The 22,500-nt window shown below is 36.8% G+C and overlaps 1 protein-coding gene across 1 annotated transcript; it reads right to left on the reverse strand.

Moving 5' to 3' along the window:
* Positions 1–157: 157 nt before the first annotated feature.
* Positions 158–9,556, reverse strand: LOC132299684 (uncharacterized). The gene is made up of 5 exons (XM_059796448.1): positions 8,762–9,556; positions 7,252–7,369; positions 3,442–3,794; positions 2,702–2,800; positions 158–2,178 (listed from the first exon to the last, which is right to left on the reverse strand). The coding sequence occupies exons 1-5, from the start codon at positions 9,433–9,435 to the stop codon at positions 828–830; spliced, it is 2,595 nt and encodes an 864-aa protein (XP_059652431.1). The 5' UTR covers positions 9,436–9,556; the 3' UTR covers positions 158–827.
* Positions 9,557–22,500: the final 12,944 nt, after the last annotated feature.

Below are 22,500 nucleotides of genomic sequence, written 5' to 3' on the forward strand. Positions count from 1 at the left end.
TTCAAGGACAGAGAAAGTTATACCGTAATTGCCCATGGGTTGTGTAGTATGAATGTTGAAATGCTTCATGTGCGTTGAACAAATGTGGATGCAACAGTGCAAAAGAAAAACACAAAAAGGCAATAAAGAAACAGAAGTCAACAATGCTAAGGTAACATATTAGAAAAACAGGTATAATATGATTTTCATCAATTTATTTTTACCAACTGCATGCATACACAGGAAGAAGACACATTTATGATAAAAATAAAATAAATAAAAAACAATAAAGAAAAAATACATCCTGCAATTTAATCCCAATAGGGAACAGCAACTCAAAAAGCCCTTGAATGATAATAGGAATGAAAATGCAAATAAAGCTCAACAGTTCACTATTGGCAACAAAACTTATGAGGCCCAGTGTTGTCTTGCTGTGGCAACAAAACTTAATGGTCCAGTGCTGGTCCTGCTTTTGCAGGTGTTGGGAGAAGAAGAATGGAGAGCGCCGGGATAGACCGGCACGAAGTGATTGCATCGTCTTCACACCTACAAGGCCAAGCAATGGTAACCAAACTGAATGCGAAGCTCAACTCTCACAGAAAAAGAAGGATCAGATCTTATATTTAGCACAATTGAACTTCAGGTCGGTCGTCTGCAACTGCTAGGGAAGTTCTGCTGATTTACTTGATACAAGGCTTGCAGGTGGAAGAGTCATACTTTTTCAATTTTCCTTCTTGCAGCATTTTTAATGAAAAATGAGCTCTTGATATTTGAAGTCTACTCATTTTGGAAACCCGTGGGGCAGAAACGAACCAATTACCAAAAACCAGTTGAATCATGGTTCAGATTCATCGCACATTAATGCGTGGCCTTTTGTACCGTTCATCATCGTATGGGTTGTAAGAATTATTAGACCCTTCACGCTGACGATTACCAAATCCTCCCCGTCTTGTGCCTCCGAAATTCTGAAAACCAGCCTCTCTGTCACTCACTTCACGTTGACGATTACCAAATCCTCCCCGTCTCGTGCCTCTGGAATTCTGAAAACCAGCCTCTCTGTCATTCACTCTATGCCTACCATAGTCATCCCTTTGAGGCCCTCGTGATGATCTATTATTACCATGAGACCCTCGCGATGATCTATTGAAATTGTCATTGAAAGGTTTCCTTCTATCACCCATCATGTCATTGGATCTAGATCGTGAGGGTCCAGAAAAATCAGAACGACCACGACCCCTGGAAGTGTTTCCTGCGCCTGCTTTATTACCTCTCCGGCTCCCTCTAAAGGAACGTCGATCATCATCACCGGATTCTAAACCAGACTCATCATCATCATCATATGTATCAGACCTTCCTCCCCTCCTGAAATCACCTCTACTAGAACCTCGTCTATTCCCCTTATTCTGCCTCGGTCCAAAATCTTTGTTGGCGAAGTCCTCAGAGCCAGAACTGAGCTCAAGTTCTTCATCTGAACCAAAACTCCTTCCCCCTTTACGTCTATTTCCCTGTCTCGAATCAGCAACATGACTAGATTTCCAGTTGGGATGAACTGGAAGGTCTTCGTCTGAATCAAAATCTAGTTCATCATCCTCTGAGCCAGAAATAGGTGTTTTTTTATGAATTGGCTTCAAAGGCTTATTGTGTGACAATGACCTGGTTCTCTGAGGAGCAAGCCTATTCCCACCATAGACTTCAATATCTTCAGAATCAGAATAACCTTCAACCTCAGAGAAATCAATTGAAGAATTCTTCTTAACTTGGTTACTGTTTTGAGTGTCTAGCTCATAACTGTCGACATCATCTTCTTCATCATCAAAATCATCAAATCCCATCCCTGGTTTCTTTTGACCAGGATCTGAGTATTCTCTCTCACACACCCTTGGATTTTTGCTAGCATTGTGGAAATCTTCAGCTCCCCTAATATTTTCTCCATGAACTCGACTATCTAGGGGAAAATCATCATTCATGTTTCGAGAATCCGCGTACTCAAAAGTAGCAACATCTGCTCCATCAGATTCGTTGTCATCAAAATCAAAATTCCATGCATTAGAAACTTCAGCCCTGCTGGGGACCTTCTCCATACTTGTTCTGGGACCACGTTGCCTTTCTTGCATTTGGTTCTCTGTGAATTCATCGGGTGGACGCTTGTGTTCACAATGAAAACATGCCATATTCCTCCTATAATTCAAAAAATTGCACCTGCCAAAAGATAGGGACCGAGGACAAACATGTCAAACTGTTCACAATGCAACTAACAGCATTGATACAAAATCTGTATCTATAACTTCCAAGTGGAAAGTCATAAATGGCTCCAAGAACCACATTTCTTGGGCTGTGGTGAGGCACCACAATTTTTTTTTTATAGCATTAGCAGCAAGTCAAGACTATTGAAATCATTGCAGTTATAATGTCCACTTTGAAAGAAGGGGGGAAAAGGGCAAACATAAGACTGCAACTGCCCCCTTATTTCAAAAGACCCTTGGAATCACCCTGGTGAACTTTTTAACCTATTATTACATGATGAGCAATATTATTAATATTAGAGATATATATGCATTAATTTCAAAATCACAGAGTCATGTATATGCATTAATTTCAAAATCACAGAGTCACGTATATGCATTAATTTCAAATTCATCAAAAGATTCAAAGTTATCTTAAAGACAAAATCATAAAAAATATAAAATAAAATAAAATGTTGCAGCAGCAAGCAGAATCATACTTGGGGCATTCCCATTCTCCCGGGAGGAGCTGTCTCTTAGGACGTTGGCCATCACATTGCAGGCACACTGTGTTCTTTGCAAAATTCATGAAGTCACACCTGAGACAATTATTCATCATTCTCAGCAACAGGAAATATTAATTATGTTATACATTAGTTGCTGAAATGTAACTAACTGGGGTTCAAAATAAGCTTTGAAACAATTCATAATGATGCGCTTAAAACCAAAATATGCGTTGATGGGCCACCTAGTGCAGCCCAAACAGCAAATTACCACCAATACTAAACCATCCTAGACAATTTAATCATCTATTATCAAGCAGTCTTGTGCCAGCCAGAGAAATTGGGTGTGTACAAAGCAGTGTTTTATTGTTTATAATCACCCAACTCAAGGCGACATCTGACGTCACGTAATAATTATCATCGTTGCCTTTATTCCAAATGAATGGGATTAGCTAAGCATAAATATAGCAAATTCTGGTTGGTAATTAAATCACTGCACTTATCATCTCGGGATAAGCACCTTCATTTAGGATTTTTACATTCCAAGAATGCAATAGATAACATGCAAAGATTTCCATTCACAGGATCATCCACCCTAAGAAGGCAGCAACAAATGGGTTCCATTGGCAGATGATATTCTAAAGATATCTTCACGACATATTGCCAGAGCCTCTCTATTAATTTTGAAGGAAAAGAACTTTGCATGTAATTACGAAACTTCAAGAAATGGAACCTACTTGGGACATAGCCAATCTCCTTTTTTCATCTCAATGTCATCACGTCCAACTCGTTTCTTTGGAGGGGGAGGTGGTTGTTTCACCTTTGGTGGGGGCTTATTGATTACAGGAGGAGGAAGATTTGGATCTATTGGAACAGCACTCAACTTGACAATCTCATGAAGCAATTTACGAATTACAGTCTTCACAGACTTTATTTTCAGAAGAGATTCATTGACAACTGACCCATTTACAGGATCAAACCCATATGTCAAGATGACACGCATAACATCAATAGTCCGTGCCTCATCCTCTTTATTTGTTATAAGATATGCTCTTTCACAGGAGTTCCTCAAGCTGCAGGAACTACAGACCTGAAATATGAACAAATAACCATAATTAATATAGCATTTTTACAATTTCCAATTTAATTTGTTTAGCAGAAGGATGAAATATTCCAGGGAAAGATTATGATCTTTGTAACCACAACATTCCACTTCTAGCATTTACAGCCGGATTAGAAACCATTTTAGGCATCAAGAAGTTGCGTCTTAATTTATTTTGAAGCCACCATGTCAGACATTTCATGTCCAAGTCAAATTCTGTAATCTCTATCTTAACTCCTTAATGAATTAAAATGTTTTATAGCACGTGGTAAAGACCATTATAACTCATGTGCCCACCAATCAGATTGTAATAACTAAAGAAAAATAAAATAAAAGATGCTTTTAACTGTGGATTGTTTCTGAGAATCAAATACAGACCTAAGGGTGGGTCTTTAGCTGCAAAAGAAAATCATATTAATCTAATATTCTCCATCAAATTAAACCATATTTATTATGCATGTTGCCGATGACAAACTTGCTAGAATCATCATCTTGCATGTTCTCTATAACTGACATTAATTAAGACTGTATTTACCAAATGTGGAGGCACATACTGGACTGAGAATTGAAGTTTCTCTGCAACCATTAATGTCAACAAATTTGAGAATTCATCTGGGCATGGTCATAATGTGAACACCAATCTTTCTGGTATTCCAAGAAATGCACAGCACTGGTGTTGACAGTGCAAGGAAAGTGGGGAAAACTAATAGATAGAAGAAGAAAGCAACAACTTTGGTTATGTTGTAGTACATGGTTTAGAATAAGTACCTTAGTGAAATTAGGGGATTTTTCGGCTGGAATAGAAACCAGAGGAATCCAATGCGAGCATGAAAGAATGCCAAACTAGAGGAATCCAAAGCGAGCATCATCGATCCTTGTGTGGAGGATTTGAGAAATGTTGGGCCAATCTCCCCCCTTTGGTAATGTGCTTTTAGCAATGGACATTTGTACATATGCAGGTAAGATAGGGAGTTGGGCAGCCACTCTTCTGGCAAGGACTAGAGCTTAGGGCAATTCCAGACGAATAGATTTGTAAGAGAGGTGAGGAGTTGAAGGCCCTTGTGGTTCAGTGATTTCAGATTTGGAACGTCATCTATCCAAAGTTTGGTAAGAGTGGTGGGTAATAACCACTCCTCCGGAAATGACCCCAACACTTCTTCATATTCACCCTTGATGTTAGAATGTCGAAGAGATGGGAGTGCTTGCAAACCCCACCCAATCCGGCCCTTCATCAATTTCTCGCAATTATAGATAGAAAGTGAACGTAGGTTCATTGGATGGCAAACCTCCGTCAAGTAATGATTCAACTTCTGGACAGTTCCATATATATAATGTTTCAAGAGACGGGAGTTCCAAAACACAATTATGACACACAACTATTGAATCGCATAAATTTTACAGTGAAAATTCACCATTTTTTTCACATAGTGGTGTCAATTCCAACTATATCAACCATTTTAAAATTGAATAACGATTTATAGGCCCAACTCTTCAACCGAAGCCCAACTATTTGGTTGAACAGTTGGGCCTAAGTAGCTAGAGTACATTTTTAGCCCTCCAATAAGCCCCCGCATTTCTGCAAATCAGCATGGGTAAAGTCATTTGAAATTTGAAACAACTTCTATTCATAAATATTCGTATTAGGGTTCCTCTAATTTCTCTCCCGAGTGCATGTGTACAAGTGATCTATACTCTTCGCGGCCTCCACTTCTCTCTTCGCTGTAACTAAGGTTCATTCCAATCCTCATCTGGAGCGCTCTTTATTATTCTTCCTGTGTTTATACACACACTGATCTCTGTATAAGTGTGTTTTATTTCATTTATTTATTTCTCTAATTCTAGGGTAATATTTTTCTATTTCTTTTGTTTGGTTCCTGGAAAATCATGAATAAACGTAAGAAAATCCTTCTAATTGTTGAGTATTTCATGATATTTATATTAGGGTGCTATGCACATTTTATTTTAGCAAATTTTTATTGGGTGTGCATTATGGAACTGTATATGGAACTCACATCTCTTGAAAGATTGTATATATGGAACTATCCAAAAGTTGAATCATTTCCACACACAAGTTTGCCATCTAACCTACGTTCACCTTCTATCTATAATTGCGAGAAACTGATGAAGGGTCGGATGGGGTGGGGTTTGCAAGCACTCCCATCTCTTCCACATTCCAACATCGAGGGTGACTATGAAGAAGTGTTAGGGTCATTTCTGGAGGAGTGATTATTGCAAGTCACTTTTACCGAACTTTGAATAAATGACTTCCAAATATGAAATCACTGAACTACAAGGGCTTCAACTCCTCACCTCTCTTACAAATTTATATATTTGGAACTGCACTAAGCTCTGGTCCTTGCCAGAAGAGGGGCTGCCCAACTCCCTCTCTTACCTGCATATATACAAATGTCCATTGCCGAAATCACGTTGCCAAAGGGGGAAGATTGGCCCAACATTTCTCAAATCCGCCACATTAGGATCAACAATGAAGACACTATAAACATGGAGTGACATTCTTTCATGCTTGCATTGGATTCCTCTAGCCTAATTCCACTAAGGTACTTGTTCTTGTATGATATTGTCCACTTTGGGCCTGAGCTCACACGGTTTTGTTTTTCGGTTTTACCCCAAAAAATCTCATACTATTTTAAGATAACACTAGCACATATAAGCACTTCACCTTCACCTTACTCAGATGACGTGGAATTGTGCACTGTAGCCTACCAGCATGGTAGCCTCCCAGTGCCTCGCACCCACCCACGCACAACTGCCCACAAAGTCGCCACAATCACCCAAACCTTACCCAAGCAATGTGGGATTGTGCACTTGTAGCTTGCCAGTGCCTCGCACCTGCCCATGCACACCCACCCACGAGGTCACCACAGCTAAAGACCCACCCTTAGGTCTATATTTGATTCTCAGAAACAATGATGGCAGGAAAAGGAAAATAAAAGAATAAAGCAGAGGCAAAGAAAACAACCCGCAGGTTATAATGGTAAAGACCATTATAACTCATTTGCCCGCCAAAGAGACTTTGTGTGATTTTGTGGGGAGCAAGTGGTTGGATGGGGTACAAGAGATTATAAGCAGGATAGAATTGCATAAGAGGGAAAAGGGAGTGACATGAATATGTATTAAGAAATACAAAAGATATGCACTTCTCAGCACCATCTTTATAAATGAAGATTAAGCAATTTCGCATCATCTACGTCTAAGAGGCAAATTGAACTACAGAAAAACATGTGTTTACCTACAATATCAAACATCCATGGTTGGGGCAAACATTTGCTTGTTTAATGCTGACAATGTTTTACATACAGCCAAATATAATATATTAAATTGACAAATATTATGCATCATATGGAGGGAATTTCATCATCAATTGTTTGTGATGCATAATTGGGTAAACAATGACCTACTAACGATCCAATGCAGTAACACTTACATCTCCTTCATCGAGATGGACGTGTTTCCTCAATAATTTTGCAGAAAAAACCACCTTCTTATCCGCACTAGGGCATCCATGACCAACCAAAATTTGAATATCCTGTCTCGACAATGACCTGAAATCAATTCCCATCCTAAGCACATCTCAACCAAAGTGACTTCAATTGAAATTTTATAATAACTTATACACACTAAAGCTAGGGAAATACTAACAGAAAACACATAAATGATTATCAATCAAGAACCCCACAAACCAAAATAATCAATCGGGATAACTCATTGAAGCAGGAAAGCAAGACTATAGGCATCAGACATTATACAACACAACTTTAAGGATTGGGCTGACTATTTGAAATGTATATTTTAAGATACAAAATACCATACGTATAATATAATCTAGCCCTCAGATTTGCATGCACTCTTGGGGAACTCTATTCCATCCAAGGGACTTGAGTAAAGCTAAACCATTAATCAGTTAATCACTACTTTATGCCAATTTAGTAGGAAAAATTCTCAATGACTCCTGACAAACGACGAGTCTCAATTCTTTAAATAAGGTAGTTCTCTTATATGAGCATATTATCATGGTATGTAAGAATGACATGATGAAGGGGATAACATGGAACGGATTATTAATATTTTGGTCTTTTAGATGGGCAGCGCGACTCTTTTTTTTTTTTTTTTTTTTTTTTTTTTTTTTTTTTTTTTTTTTTTTGGTGAGTTACTTCCATGACTTTTCGGGTTTAAATTTTTTTCTTAAGATACAATCATATTTCCTCCTACTTTTATCCTAGGCAACAGAATTTGCATTCTATAGGATTAGGTGCAATCACAACTAATTATAAGCATGCATTTCTATTCCTCTTACCTTCTATCTGCAAGTCAAGGAAACTGAGGAAGACAGAACATAAAATCTCAATCAAATACCAATGTGTTATATCAGGTTGATTTTGAAAAATTGACAAACTCACCCCAGCGAAACCAAATAGTTCTACAAAGATTAGTTGAATGGAGGTCTTTGTTTTCTGAAATTCTAAATCATGAAAACTTTAAGATTCAAGATTTCAATTCCTTCCCATTTCCCAAATTAGAATCGCAAAGTTTAAACAAAAAAATTAAGAAGAGGATTTCCTTTGTTTGTAATAAATCCACAGTCCATTGACTTGAAACTGTAATTGGCATCCATTGCAGAATGTAATGAAGATAGGATAAACAAACTATACAATAGAGCATTTTGAAGTTAAACAAGGAAAGAGAGACACAAACACACGCAAAGAAACATCAGTTTCAAAAAATTCATTTTTTTCATTTACCTGTATTATCTTAGCAACCAAACATTGATTAGCAATATTTAGCATCCATCAAAGAGTCTTTTCTATTGGTTAAAATTTACATTTTAGGGATTCAAGAAAATGCTAAACACCCATTAACTTAACTGAGATCATTTCATCATCAGAGAATTACAATGAAACAGTAAAGTATACTCAACAAAAAACCGAACCACAAACCTCAATATATCAAACCGATCCTTGCCGAAATTAATGCATGCGGTCTGCACAGTCTTCCAGTCCCTCATAAAATCGATCCCTTCCTCGGCAACCTGGGACATGTCAAACCCCAAATCCTCGATCATCTTGTCCTCATCCTTCCTTCTGTGATCAAAATAGTTCTGGTGCACCAATCTCTCCATCAATTCAATCCATTCCGGCCACGGGTGCACCAACTCAACCGCCTTTTTCATCAAACCCCCTCTCTCCTCGTTCTTCTTCGCCTCCAACTCACCCGAGTCCAACCCAGTAGATTTCAACTCGCTAGAGCCCAATTCAGGAGAATCTGATCCAAGATTTTTGGTGTCTTCGTTGTTTTTGTTCTTCTTCGATTCGCGCCAAGCGCGAATTCTCTGCAAGGTCTCGTCCTTCTCGGAGCGTTCTTTTTCAATGGCATCGATTTGGTCGAAGACGAAGCTCAGGCGAGCTGAGAGGGAGGTGGGTTTGTTGGGGTCCGAGGAGGTTGTGGTTGTGTTGTTGCTTGTGCTTGTGCTGTTGCTCTGGAGAAAGGAGAGAGAAGGGAAGTTTTTGGGTGCGAGGCGATGAGAGAGAAAGAGTGGTTGTGAGGCCCAGTGGAGGTTAGGGTTCTTCGTGTAGAGACGTCGGAGAAGGAGGGAGAAAGGAGTTTGTGCCATTTAAGAGAGAGAAAGAGGAAGCAGGGGACTAAGGTGAGGTCAAACACTCCATTTCAGAGAGAGAAAGGTTTGACAGGGACGCTTAAACCCTGGTTTCAATTATGGTTTTTTTAGCCCAGCAAATTAATAAATCGAACCGAACCGAGTTTAGGTCTCTTCGGCCTCAACTCGCGAATTTATATATATCAGTATGGTATAAATTTAAAGGGTCCATATTTTTGCAATCCGATCCAAAATTTTAAGTTATTAGATTGGTTAGGTCGACAACCATTCGATCCAAAATTTTAAGTTATTAAATTGGTTAGGTCGACAATTTTTCTTAGGTGGGTAAACATTCAGGCCGGCGAGTCCTCTTTGTAATACCAACCCCTTTAATATAAAAATTTTAAATTTAGATAAACTTAAATTAACCAATTTGTTTACTGATCTAATGAGCTGACCTCAATGATTAAACTCGACTAGTTTACCAAATAAATTTTAAAAATAAATTTAAATTTAGACCGTTTAATAAGTAAACATTAGACTGAACCTCTTTAAATAAGAATCTAAAATCTAAATCGTTTTAAGTTAACAAGTTTGCTCACAAATCTAATGAACTAAACTCAACGTTGACCATGTTTGGATCGTTTATCAAATAAATTTGAAAATTTAGTCCAACCTCAACTCGTTAAATAAGTAAACGAACTAATTATAAGTTAAACCCAATTGTTCATTTATGCGAGATTTGATCTAACTTAAAAGGTGTCGGTGTAATTTATGCAATGTTGTTTTATTCCATTACTCTTAATCCTTTTTGTGTGTGTGTGTCACAACGTGTAATAGCAGTCTTTGTAGCTCTTATTTTTGGTAAGTGCAGTCTTGATTCTTTTTCATTAAATTTACATTTTACAATATGGTCATTTTTCCGGTAGACATGTGTTTAATTAGGATATTCATGTAACATATTTATGTTTGAGAGGATTGCATCTAAATCAGTCATTTGGTACTTTCAAATGCAACTTAAGTTTTTTTTTTTTTTTTAATACCTTTAATATATCTCATTAAAGGAAAATTCACATAGCATGGGAAAGAGAAAAGGATTAAATATTAAGATATAGTGTCTATTGTCTAATGACCAGAGAGAGAATATAGGCTAAAGATTAGACTCTTAGAATTTTAAAATTCAAGATATACAAAATGAGAATATGAAAAGTTTGAGAGGGGCCAATTTTAGAATTTTAAAATTTTTATAATATAAACCAAATAAACAAATAAAAAAATTGAGGAGAGTAAGTAATTCCATCACATGGGGCAAATAAATGAGAATTGGGCCTCATCCTTGAAGCCCATTTCCTAACCCAAAATCTTCGTTTTTCTTCTTTTAGTTCAAATCTTATTTCTAAACGAAGCTCTTATATTTTTTAGAATAATGATAGGTCTTTCGATCTCAATTATCGACTCTTTTTCTAAATATAATGTGATTGAAAATAAGTCGAAGAGAAATAAATGTTTACGGGATTTTTTTTAAGAGTTCCAATGTAATTCAATCACATTGTATTCGGAGAAAGAGTCGACAATTAAGGTCGGAAGTAGGGGTGTCAATTTTTACCGGCCCGTCCCGCCCCGTTAATAATGGATATGGAAACACCTTTTATACCGTTGGGGCTGTACCCGTTACGGATCACGGGGCAAGTAAGGGTTCAGTATACATATCCGCGGGACCCCGCCTCACCCCGCTAAGCATATAACTAGATTTAATATATATATATAATATTAATAACTCATTTGGGATGTAAACTTGGCATTAATTTACTTTTGTATTGGTTATGGTTGAAATTAGAGCTTAGAACTTCTTGTGATTTTGTTGTATTAAACCCTTATTTTTGTTGATTATATTATCTGAATTATGTTATGTGCATGTTATTTTTTTGTATTTTTGTTGGGATTCATAATTTCATTTATGTTGTGTCATTCCCAATCTTTCCATATTTAAATAACAGCAACTAAAGTCCCAAAAAGTGGGAAAAAAAAATTTGTTAACCGGGCGGGCACAGGGCACAATATTTTCCAACAGGGCGGGGTTGGACATGAAATTGAGCCCGTCGCGGGTCGTGGGGCGGGCATGGACTTAACAAAAATTAAATGGGCCGGGGCGGGATTTAGGGAAACCTGCCCCATTGCCATCCCTAGTCGAAAGACCTATCATTTCTCTATTTTTTAATTAGATCTTTTGATAATGTCATTTGACATCATTTAAGAAAAATTTATCACTTAACATAACTAAAGTATTTTAGTAAAATTACTTTCACTTTTTTTTCCCTCCTTCAAACCATACATATCATTTAAATTAAGGTCTAAAAGTGTAGCGACCTGAACCCAGAGGTCTGAACCGTATTCGGGTCCATACTCGAACCCGAGGTCATCAACTGTCACTACAGTCATTCCCAATTCTAAACTACAAGGGAACACATCATACAAATCTGAAAACTGTAATACGGATTCTAAGTTTCTAAAGTCCTATAATTTCCGAACTCATTTGTGAGCTATATTAAAGGCTAACCCTGTCTCACAACAGTCACCACATGCATCTATAATGGTAATATCATGATCACACACATAGACAAAAAAAAAAAAAAAAACAAAACAAAAGTCCATTTACATGATACATTATATCCGACCACGGTCCGTGAACATAAGTTTACAAAAAAGATACAAAACAAGTTTAAAGTTTTACATGACTTGTATATACAATAGAAAATTAACACAAGAAAGTCCGTCAAGTCTTATCTAAGCCTGTGGGGAATGTCTTTCGCCACTTCATTTCCGTGTCCTGAAAAAAAATATTAGTAAGAAGTGAGCACAACGGCTCAGTAGAAGATGCCTAAAACACACTCCTTAATGCTTCCGTAAATCCAAACAAAGAATAGCAACAAGGAAAGGGGTTCATAATTGTTCGAGAAGTAAAAACCATCACATAATGCAATCTTGCAAATGAAATCCCCAAAATTTCAGTTATTACTTTCATTTCAAAAATACAATCTCCTCCCAAAAAAAATATGTTTTTTTTTTTTTTTTTTTTTTTTTTTTTTTTTTTTTTTTTGCCCCATGTAATACCCAATATGATGCATGAATGACACCCTTCAAAATCTCATAATGTCATAGCATCTCCACATCAAATTTCAGTTCTATAAATTATACTTAATGGCAAATCAATATAGCAGTTTTGAAACCACAATAACATAATCATTCATGCTGTAAAGTCCAGGCACCAATTCAGATTTTGAACAACAACAAGAACAATAACAAGCTTGTAACAAAACAGTTCCATAAATGAGGCAATTTAAACATATAAATTTCAGCTTGCAAACACAAAAAAACATATCTATGGAAATTACTAAATTTACTGTTTTTATACACATAACACAATCAGCATTTAGAAAGCTTATATTTCAGTTTCTAAGCACCTACTACGCACCATTAAAGAAGTTACAAATCTCAATTTTCGAGCAACACCATCAACTATAATCCTTACAACAAAACAGCCCCACATATGAGGTAAGTTCAACATAAAATTTCAGTTTTTGTAAATCAGCAACAACCCAATCAAGTTAATTACTAAAATTTTAGTTTATGTACACAAACATAATCAACATTCAGGAGAGCTCAAATACAGTTTCTAAGTACATAATACCCACCATCATAGAAGCTAAAATTTTCAGTTTTTGAGCATTAACAACAACAACAATCCTTACCTCAAAACGGTCCCACAATTGAAGTCATTCAAGCATAGGAATTTCAGTTTTTGTAAAACGACAAAACACAATCATGCTAATTATTCAAGTTTCAGTTTTTATGTACACAACAAAATCAACATTTAAGGGAGCTCACTTTCTCAGTTTCTAAATACACATCACACACTATTATTGAAGTTACGAATTTCAGATTTGGAGCTTCACAAATCATGCTTGGAATAAAGGCTAAATTCTATACAAGTTGGTAGCTCAAATTCAAAGAATTAATTCACCAAAAACAAAGGTTGTATACTTTAGGAAACCCCTACCTCAAATATAGAAGAAAACCCCAAATTGCACCCAATTCAACCCCTAAATTCAAAAACCCTAGGATGTCCAAATCAAGATCAGCTCTGATCAAAACGTAGTCCTCAACGAGCTCATCAACTTTGCCATTGATGGCAAAGTTGAAATCCAAGTGAAAAATGATGAAATCAAGTTTTATAATTTGTGATTTAGTGAGAGAAAATGGGTTTCACGTAGAGAGAGAAAAGGGCTGCGTGATAGAGGATAAGAAATGGCCAGAATGTGGTATGTGATGATATAAATCACACTTAGTGCTAGGTGGGACCCACATAAACAATTATCACCTTTTACCAAATATATATATATATATATATATATATAAACACATTAACACATTACAACTACTATCCAAATCATGTATCCACATAGATATGTATCAAATAAATAATGTAAGAAATGCAACGAACCCGAAAAAAATAATCCTTGTGCACAACAACTCCGGTTGCGGATGCCACCCGAGACCTCCCGGCCCGAAACACGGAAAAAAAAAAATCGAAATGGCAGCCAATGCATTCCAAGAGTCCTGAACTCAAGGAAATGTCCTAACCAACTTTTATAACACACCCCATAGTGTCCGGCATGCAAAACGAGATAAGGATTAAAATAATCTAAAAGATCGAAAAATCTCCAAAAATGAAAAATAAAAAAAATCATAAATATTACAATCTACCCTTCTTAAAATATTTCGTTCTCGAAATCTGTCCTCCTAAAAAAGAAAAAGCGTCGTGTCTCTCACATCCACACAGTCTACCATGAAAACTCTAACCAGTGGCACAACACAATCTGCAAAGTCCATAGATTCGTGAAAAACAGTTAAGGAAACTACTCGCCTCAAGGTCGTTAGTGACCCCAAATGCTAACAAGGATAATACAAAATCTTTCGATAAACTTGCTCACAAGCTCGAATCGCAACTCCAGAGATACTCACAACACCATTCCCGACGGACATCGTCATCATTAGCTATGCCATAGCTGCACAACCAACTACCGGTTCTACAACTGATCAATACGACATACCAGTCAAAATATAAGAAAGAACTACTAGTACACTCACATACACGATCCACAATGCCCATTCCATATGAAACTCATCCAGACAAAACATTATCTTCCCATTCACACATAAAAAAAAATAATAAAAAAAAAAAACATTGACCTTTGACCCGACATCATGTCAAGGAAAGAATTGACTCAGAGAAATGGTTGGCCAGACAATTCCCATCGTCGATCCGACCTCAACACCAACGTTATTCTTGTCCTCATGTCCAATCCTCAAGCATGCACACATCAATCTCTATGTCTAACTCTAGACATATGGTTCATGACACACGGTCTAACCATCCTTAACACACGAGTCAAATCACAGCTACTAGGCGCTATTGTTAACTCTAAGACCCTAAGAAAACGTACACACCGGTAAACAAGTCGCGTCTCACATCACATCGGTCATAACCCCTCGGAACAATTCCCACAAAACCAAGGACTTCACCTCCTACCGTTGAGGTAAGTCGAATGATCCAGAACAAATCCTTACTCGGAATCCTAACAAAATAGAGAACTCTAAAAAGTGCTTTCGCCCACGAACATGCACAACTCCTATGTGGAGATACAAAACTCACAGATGGCAAAGTCCTTGCTAGGACTGACATAAGAAGAAGGAAGATCAAGTCCTTCTACCGTAATAGAACAAAACACGCACCTATCGATACCTTGTATACGCTATACCAAGAAAGAGGAACTAAACAGAGACGAAACAAGTGAAATTCTAAACCTTTCATTCGTAAAAACAACTAAGTAACACTAACCACTACATCAATAACCTTTAAGGTAACTTGGTTAAAACCTTTCTGTCATTAATCCATCATCAAAACCATTACATAAGAGCTTAACTGCCTATAAAATACACATCATTATTTAATAAAACTGTTTGGAATGCTCATATAGTTTTACAAATACATCATTACAACTTGAAACTCAAACAAAACTCCTTGATCTATATCCTGCCCCAAGGGCTCACACTAAGTATTATCATCATCACCCGGTCCGAAACCACATTACTGGATATGTCCACCATCCTGACACAGATGAACCCGACACTACACAAAGTAAACAGGCACCTGTCCAAACTCACGGGTAGCCCCCTTTACTAGAAAAACTGTGTGCAGGTACCTCCTGTCATACCCAAACTCGCAGGTATCCCCCGCTATAAAACTCGCAGGTATCCCCCGCTACACAGTCACAGGTAACCCCCGTTATTGTACCAAAATCACAAGTATCCCCCGTTACGACACTACACGATACACTGACAACCACATAACAAAACACACAAGTGACAATGTGGCATGCCTCCCAAATAACTATGCAACACGACTGACAAACTACCATGTAACCCGACATGACTCACAGATAATAATGCAACACGACTCACAGATAACTATGTAACACAACATGACTCACGGGTAGCCCCCATTATAACACGACACGACTCACAAGTATCCCCCGTTACAACACATGCCGGCTCACAGGTGTCCCCCGTTACAACCGATACGACTCACGGGTATCCCCTGTTACAGCACAGTCACAGGTAACCCCCGTTACTAAACTCACAGGTAGCCCCCGTTACCTCTAGCACAACTGTGCACAGGCAACTGCCTAATTTCACAGGTATCCCCCGTTACACAAAGAATTAATCATAGTAATATCTCATCTCCTCTGTGGACAATCCTTCTTCATATGGTCCGACTGACCACACCGAAAACAAACTTCGAAACTAGGTTTATCAAGACACTCCGCCTCGCGGTGTCCTGGTTACTTACAGTGATAGCACACTAAGCTTGTCCTAGAAGGCTTTGAAGAAACACCAGCAATAGGAGTAGCACTTGCCATCCGTTGCTCCTGAGTAAACAATAAAGCACATCTGTGCCTCTTCCTGTCCTGACTCCTGGAAGAAGTACCCACACTCGTACCTCGTTCCTGAGAACCCACAGTACCACTCCTCTCTTGCCAATCCTTGGCTTCTGCTTCTGCCATCAGTGCTCTCTTAACCGCTTCCGAATAATTCTTTAATCCGAAAAGTGTCACCCTCAGCCTAATAGAACAATTTAGGCCGTACACAAAACGCCATGTCTTCTCCTCCTCGTTCCCTAACACATCCGTAGCAAAACGTGAGAGATAAGTGAACTTATTCTCATACTCCGTTACTGACATGTCACCTTGCTTGAGATTATCGAACTGCGTCCTCAATTCCCATATCTTAGTCTGCGGGAAATACTTTCCATAGAAAAGACTCTTGAATGCATCCCAACTCATACTGTCGATATCATACATGTTAGTTATGGTCTTCCACTATGCTGCCGTGTTACTAACAAACTTGTACGTAGCTAAGGTGATCTTCAACCGATCATCGGGTACGACTATTGCCCTGAAATAATTTTCAACTTCATCTAACCAATCGTCCGCCACCAACTGGTCTGGACCTCCCTTAAATGCTACTTTCATGAGTTTATTAAACTAGAGCAGGTACCCATGATTCCACTCAATCTCTGCCCCCTGTGGCTGAATATCCGGTTGTGGTACCACTTGAGGAGTTATGGTACCCGTTAAATTCTGAAAGGCTGAAGCTACAGCCTTTGCTACTAGAACTTCGTCCTCCGGTACTTGTGGATCATCATCCACCTCTCGTTCTCGGCCCTATCCCATTAAAACCCTGTTTGGTTGGGATGGCCCTTCACCTGCTTGTTCCCCAACTTCATCCAGATCCATTGTTTTAACCAGTTTATTTTGGTAAGTATAAAATACCATTGGGGTTGTATATAATGTGTTGTGAGACTTCTTAGTTGACATATTATGTCAAACACAGGTTTTAACATGGAGGATTAAAAAGGACGTTATGTAATGAAACGATAATTTTCATGCCGTCAGGGATTAAGGAGGATTTTCATTACTAGTCTTTGTTTTAATAATTTAAATGAACTAGTATGAGAGTTTGGTTATGGATGTCTAGTATAATGTGCTCAGCTCATATTTATGATAGTCATTATACCATGGTGTGGGTGTTAATTGATGAACGATTGAAATTTCTGTTTTGTCAATTGGATGGATATGGATGGTTTAAATTGTCTATCAATGCGTTAACAATTTAAATGAAAGTTTTATGATTATAATCATATACTGGATGCATAATTTGGTCATACATATAATAGACTGTATTTATGTTTATTTTGGAGTATAGTTGATGAATATTTATTATTAATTTGTCAACTATATTGGATGGAGGATGGTATGCACCGGTATGGGACGGTGGCATACTAGGTATGGATTAGTTCAAACACTATAACCTACCTATTCTGGATTGAGGTGTGAATTTACCATAAAGGTTCAGTCCCACTCATATTTGTGTCATATCAATTATGAATTGAATGACCTACTTTGGTTTCTGGATGGATTGTTATACTTATATCAGACCACTACAAAAGATGGATGATATTTTGTATTAGGAGTATACGGACTTTATATACATATCATTATGGTGCCATGGTATAAGCTTGAGTCTCAGGACCATGGTTAGGGTGCGTATATCGCCTAGGATGGATAACTGGACATAGGTGTTGTTTCCTGGTAGGTCTAGATACACATGACCACAGTATGTGCGACTTGCATAGTATCTCTACTCAGGCTGAGACAGACCTATTGGACTAATGAGCGTCCTATAGTGTGTATCTATATCTAATGGACTATTTTAACTATTGCCGAGCTATCTAGGATGTATCTGCGTATCGGGTTTATGTATAGATTGTAGTAGTATGGAACTTGCATGTGGGCCTGAGCCACCCTTGTTTTTCAGGTGTTCGTGAGTACCAGGCTTATGGCTTGATCGTGGTGATGCAGATACAGACACTCGCTCTTCCGACTATATAGGAGTCTCTTTCTTATTTTAGTCTTGGGTTTTAATTCTGTATTTCATTTGCAGTTGAGGATTATTAGGGGTCCACTTGGTGGATTCCCGAGTTGTAAGGATTGGAAGGTTTAAATTATATTAAAATTTTATTTGAAGGATTTTTCGTATTTAGAATTCTTATCAGCTTATTATTATTTTGTCTTATTTCATTTTTTTTTTTTATATTCTGTGTTCAATTACATATTGATTGTTTGGTATCCCTCGGATTTGTGCCCGGACTTGATCACCTGTGATTCTAGAATCGAGGGGTATCACACAAATATGCATGCTTTCACATCTATTAAACAACAACTTAATAAAAATAAACACATTATCATTTAGCATGTTTAAATTTAATCAGCATTTTATAAGTCTCATAATCGATTCACATGTAAACACATAATAACAAGCTGTGCTTTTAACTATATAAACAATAACCACATAAGCATGCAATACTGTCAATCCCAACTCTAACTTAACTTGGGTCAAACCTACCCGTCGTCCTTAGGTTTTCGAACCTAAAGCTCTGATACCAAATTTGTAACAACTCGAACCCAGGGGTCCGAACAGTATTTGGGTCCATACTCAAACCCGATGTCATCTACTGTCACTACAGTTATTCTCAATTCTAAACTACAAGGGAACATATCATACAAATCTAAAAACTGAAATACGGATTCTAAGTTTCTAAAGTCCTGTAATTTCCGAACTCATTTGTGAGCTATATTAAAGGCTAACCCTGTTCCACAACAGTCACCACATGCATCTATAATGGTAATATCATGATCATACATGTAGACAGAAAAAAAAAAAAAAACCAAAAAGTCCATTTACATGATACATTACATCCGACCACAGTCCGTGAACATAAGTTTACAAAAGAGATATAAAACAAGTTTAAAGTTTTACAAGACTTGTATATATAATAGAAAATTAACACAAGAAAGTTCGTCAAGTCCTATCTAAGCCTGTGGGGAATGTCTTTCGCCACTTCATTTCCGTGTCCCGAAAAAAAATATTAGTAAGGAGTGAGCATAACGACTCAGTAGAAGATACCTAATACGCACTCCTTAATGCTTCCGTGAATCCAAACAAAGAATAACAATAAGGAAATGGTTCATACTTGTTCGGGAAGTAATAACCATCACATAATGCAATCTTGCAAATGAAATCCCCAAAATTTCAGTTATTGCTTTCATTTCAAAAATACAATCTCCTCCTAAAAAAAAGTCTTTTTTTTTTTTTTTGCCCCATGTAATACCCAATGTGATGCATGAATGACATCCTTCAAAATCTCATAATGTTATAGCATCTCCACATCAAATTTCAGTTCTATAAATTATACTTAATGGCAAATCAATATAGCAATTTTGAAACCACAATAACATAATCATTCATGCTGTAAAGTCCAGGCACCAATTCAGATTTTGAACAACAACAAGAACAATAACAAGCTTGTAACAAAACAGTTCCATATATGAGGTAATTTAAACATATAAATTTCAGCTTGCAAACACAAAAAAACATATCTATGGAATTACTAAATTTACTATTTTTTTTTCACATAACACAATCAGCATTTAGAAAGCTTATATTTCAGTTTATAAGCACGTACTATGCACCATTAAAGAAGTTACAAATCTCAATTTTTTAGCAACACCATCAACTATAATCCTTACAACAAAACAGCCCCGCATATGAGGTAAGTTCAACATAAAATTTTAGTTTTTGTAAATCAGCAACAACCCAATCAATTTAATTACTAAAATTTCAGTTTATGTACACAAACATAATCAACATTTAGGGGAGCTCAAATAGAATTTCTAAGTACATAATACCCACCACCATATGAGCTAAAATTTTCAGTTTTTGAGCATTAACAATAACAACAATCCTTATCTCAAAACGGTCCCACAATTGAAGTCATTCAAGCATAGGAATTTTAGTTTTTGTAAAACGACAAAACACAATCATGCTAATTATTTAAGTTTCAGTTTTTATGTACACAACAAAATCAACATTTAGGGGAGTTCACTATCTCAGTTTCTAAATACATATCACACACTATTATTGAAACTACGAATTTCAGATTTGGAACTTCACAAAATATGCTTGGAATAAAGGCTAAATTCTATACAAGTTGGTAACTCAAATTTAAAGAATTAATTCACCAAAAACAAAGGTTGTATGCTTTAGGAAACCCTTACCTCAAGTATAGAAAAAAATCCCAAATTGCACCCAATTAAGCCCCTAAATTCAAAAACCCTAGGATGTCCAAATCAAGATCAACTCCGATCAAAACTTAGTCCTCAACGAGCTCATCAACTTTGCCATTGAAGGCAAAGTTGAAATCCAAGTGAAAAATGATGAAATCAAGTTTTATAATTTGTGATTTAGTGAGAGAAAATGGATTTCACGCAGAGAGAGAAAGGGGCTGCGTGACAGAAGAAAATAAATGGCCAGAATGTGGTATGTGATGATATAAATCACACTTAGTGCTAGGTGGGGCCCACATCAACAATTATCATCTTTACCAAATATATATATATATATATATATATATATATATATATATATATATATATATATATATATAAACACATTAACACATTACAACTACTATCCAAATCATGTATCCACATATATATGCATCAAATAAATAATGTAAGAAATGCAACGAACTCGAAAAAAATAATTCTTGTGCACAACAACTCCGATTGCGGATGCCACCCGAGACCTCCCGACCTGAAACACGGGAAAAAAAAAAATCGAAATGGCAGCCAATGCATTTTCAAGGGTCCTGAACTTAAGGAAATGCCCCAACCAAATCTCAGAACACACCCTGTAATGTCCGGCATGTAAAATAAGACAATGATTAAAATAATCCAAAAGATCAAAAAATCTCCAAAAATTAAAAATTAAAAAAATCAGAAAGATTACAAAAAGTATTTTATGCTTTATTTAGTATAGATGACAAAAATAAAGAACAAAATTATTTCGTTCAATAGAGACGAGACTAGGAGATAAAATAAAAGAGATGAGACTAGGAGATAAAATAAAAGAGATGAGGTATTTTGTGTAGCCAACTCAAAACGCCTGAGTTTAGGACTTCACCAATCATTTAAATTCGGGTATTTTTTTATTTCAATAAGGCTATGTTTGGTAGGGTGGGTTTGAAAGGGAATGATAAGATTAGTTATGAGGGAAATGGAAGGAAAGGGAAGAGAAGGATAATTTTAATTTAGTATTGTGTTTGGTTGATTAAGGAAGGAAAAGGAAGGGAAGGATAATAATTATGTTTGGGGAAAGAAAGGAAAGGAAAGTATTTCGGTAAATTTACTATTATACCCTTTTATAATTTAAAATAAAAATTAATAACTTAAGTATGTAATATTTGTAAAAAAAAAAAAAAAAAAAAAAAAATAAAAGAAAAAGAAAAAGAAAAGAAAAATATTAATATAAATATAATATTTTTAGGGTCATCATTTTAGGGTCCCCGCCTCCATCTCTATTCTCGTTCTCTCTCTGCAACACTCTCTCTCTTTTGCAACTGCAAACCACAAAACTACAACAATCCAAGTTCCAAACCCATATGTTTATCTATCATTTGCAAGAATCAAAGGTTCAAAACCCATATCCGCATATTGTTTCAGATTGTTCCAAAAATCAAAACCCATATCTTTCAGTTTCTCTTGCCCGCTGTTCTAGTTTGGGTTCGCCGTTTCCATCGCCGGTTGTTCCAGTTCGGGTTCGCTGTACGCAAGTTTCAGCCGCTGTAAGCTTCCCCCCTCTCTTTCTCTGTGCAATGGCTAACTTATATGTACGGGTTTTGTTTTGCTAAATCAACCAATTAAGGTCTGTAATTCTTGTTTTGCTTAACTAAATCCTTGATTTTGTGTGGGTAAAATTGGCATCACGATTATCACATGTGCCATTGCCTTCCTTTTCCTTCCGTTTCCGCCCATTTTTGAGAGGTTAACAAATCTACTGTTCAAGCCTTGCCTTAACCCTCCAAACCCTTCCCTCTCCTTTCCTTCCCTTCCACCAATTTTA

The sequence above is a fragment of the Cornus florida genome, unplaced genomic scaffold (assembly GCF_030987335.1).
Source record: "Cornus florida cultivar Cherokee Brave unplaced genomic scaffold, ASM3098733v1 CherokeeBrave_3.0.0_Hap2_Chr03, whole genome shotgun sequence".
Classification (NCBI taxonomy): Eukaryota; Viridiplantae; Streptophyta; class Magnoliopsida; order Cornales; family Cornaceae; genus Cornus; species Cornus florida.

What these genes read in the sequence shown, in the direction of transcription:
- LOC132299684 (XM_059796448.1), bottom strand. Translation starts at nt 9,435, where the DNA reads ATGGCACAAACTCCTTTCTCCCTCCTTCTCCGACGTCTCTACACGAAG. An exon ending in TCCATCTCGATGAAGGAGAT is followed by an intron (nt 3,795 to 7,251) that starts GTAAGTGTTACT and finishes TTCATATTTCAG; the next exon opens with GTCTGTAGTTCCTGCAGCTT. An exon ending in GGAGATTGGCTATGTCCCAA is followed by an intron (nt 2,801 to 3,441) that starts GTAGGTTCCATT and finishes TAATTGTCTCAG; the next exon opens with GTGTGACTTCATGAATTTTG.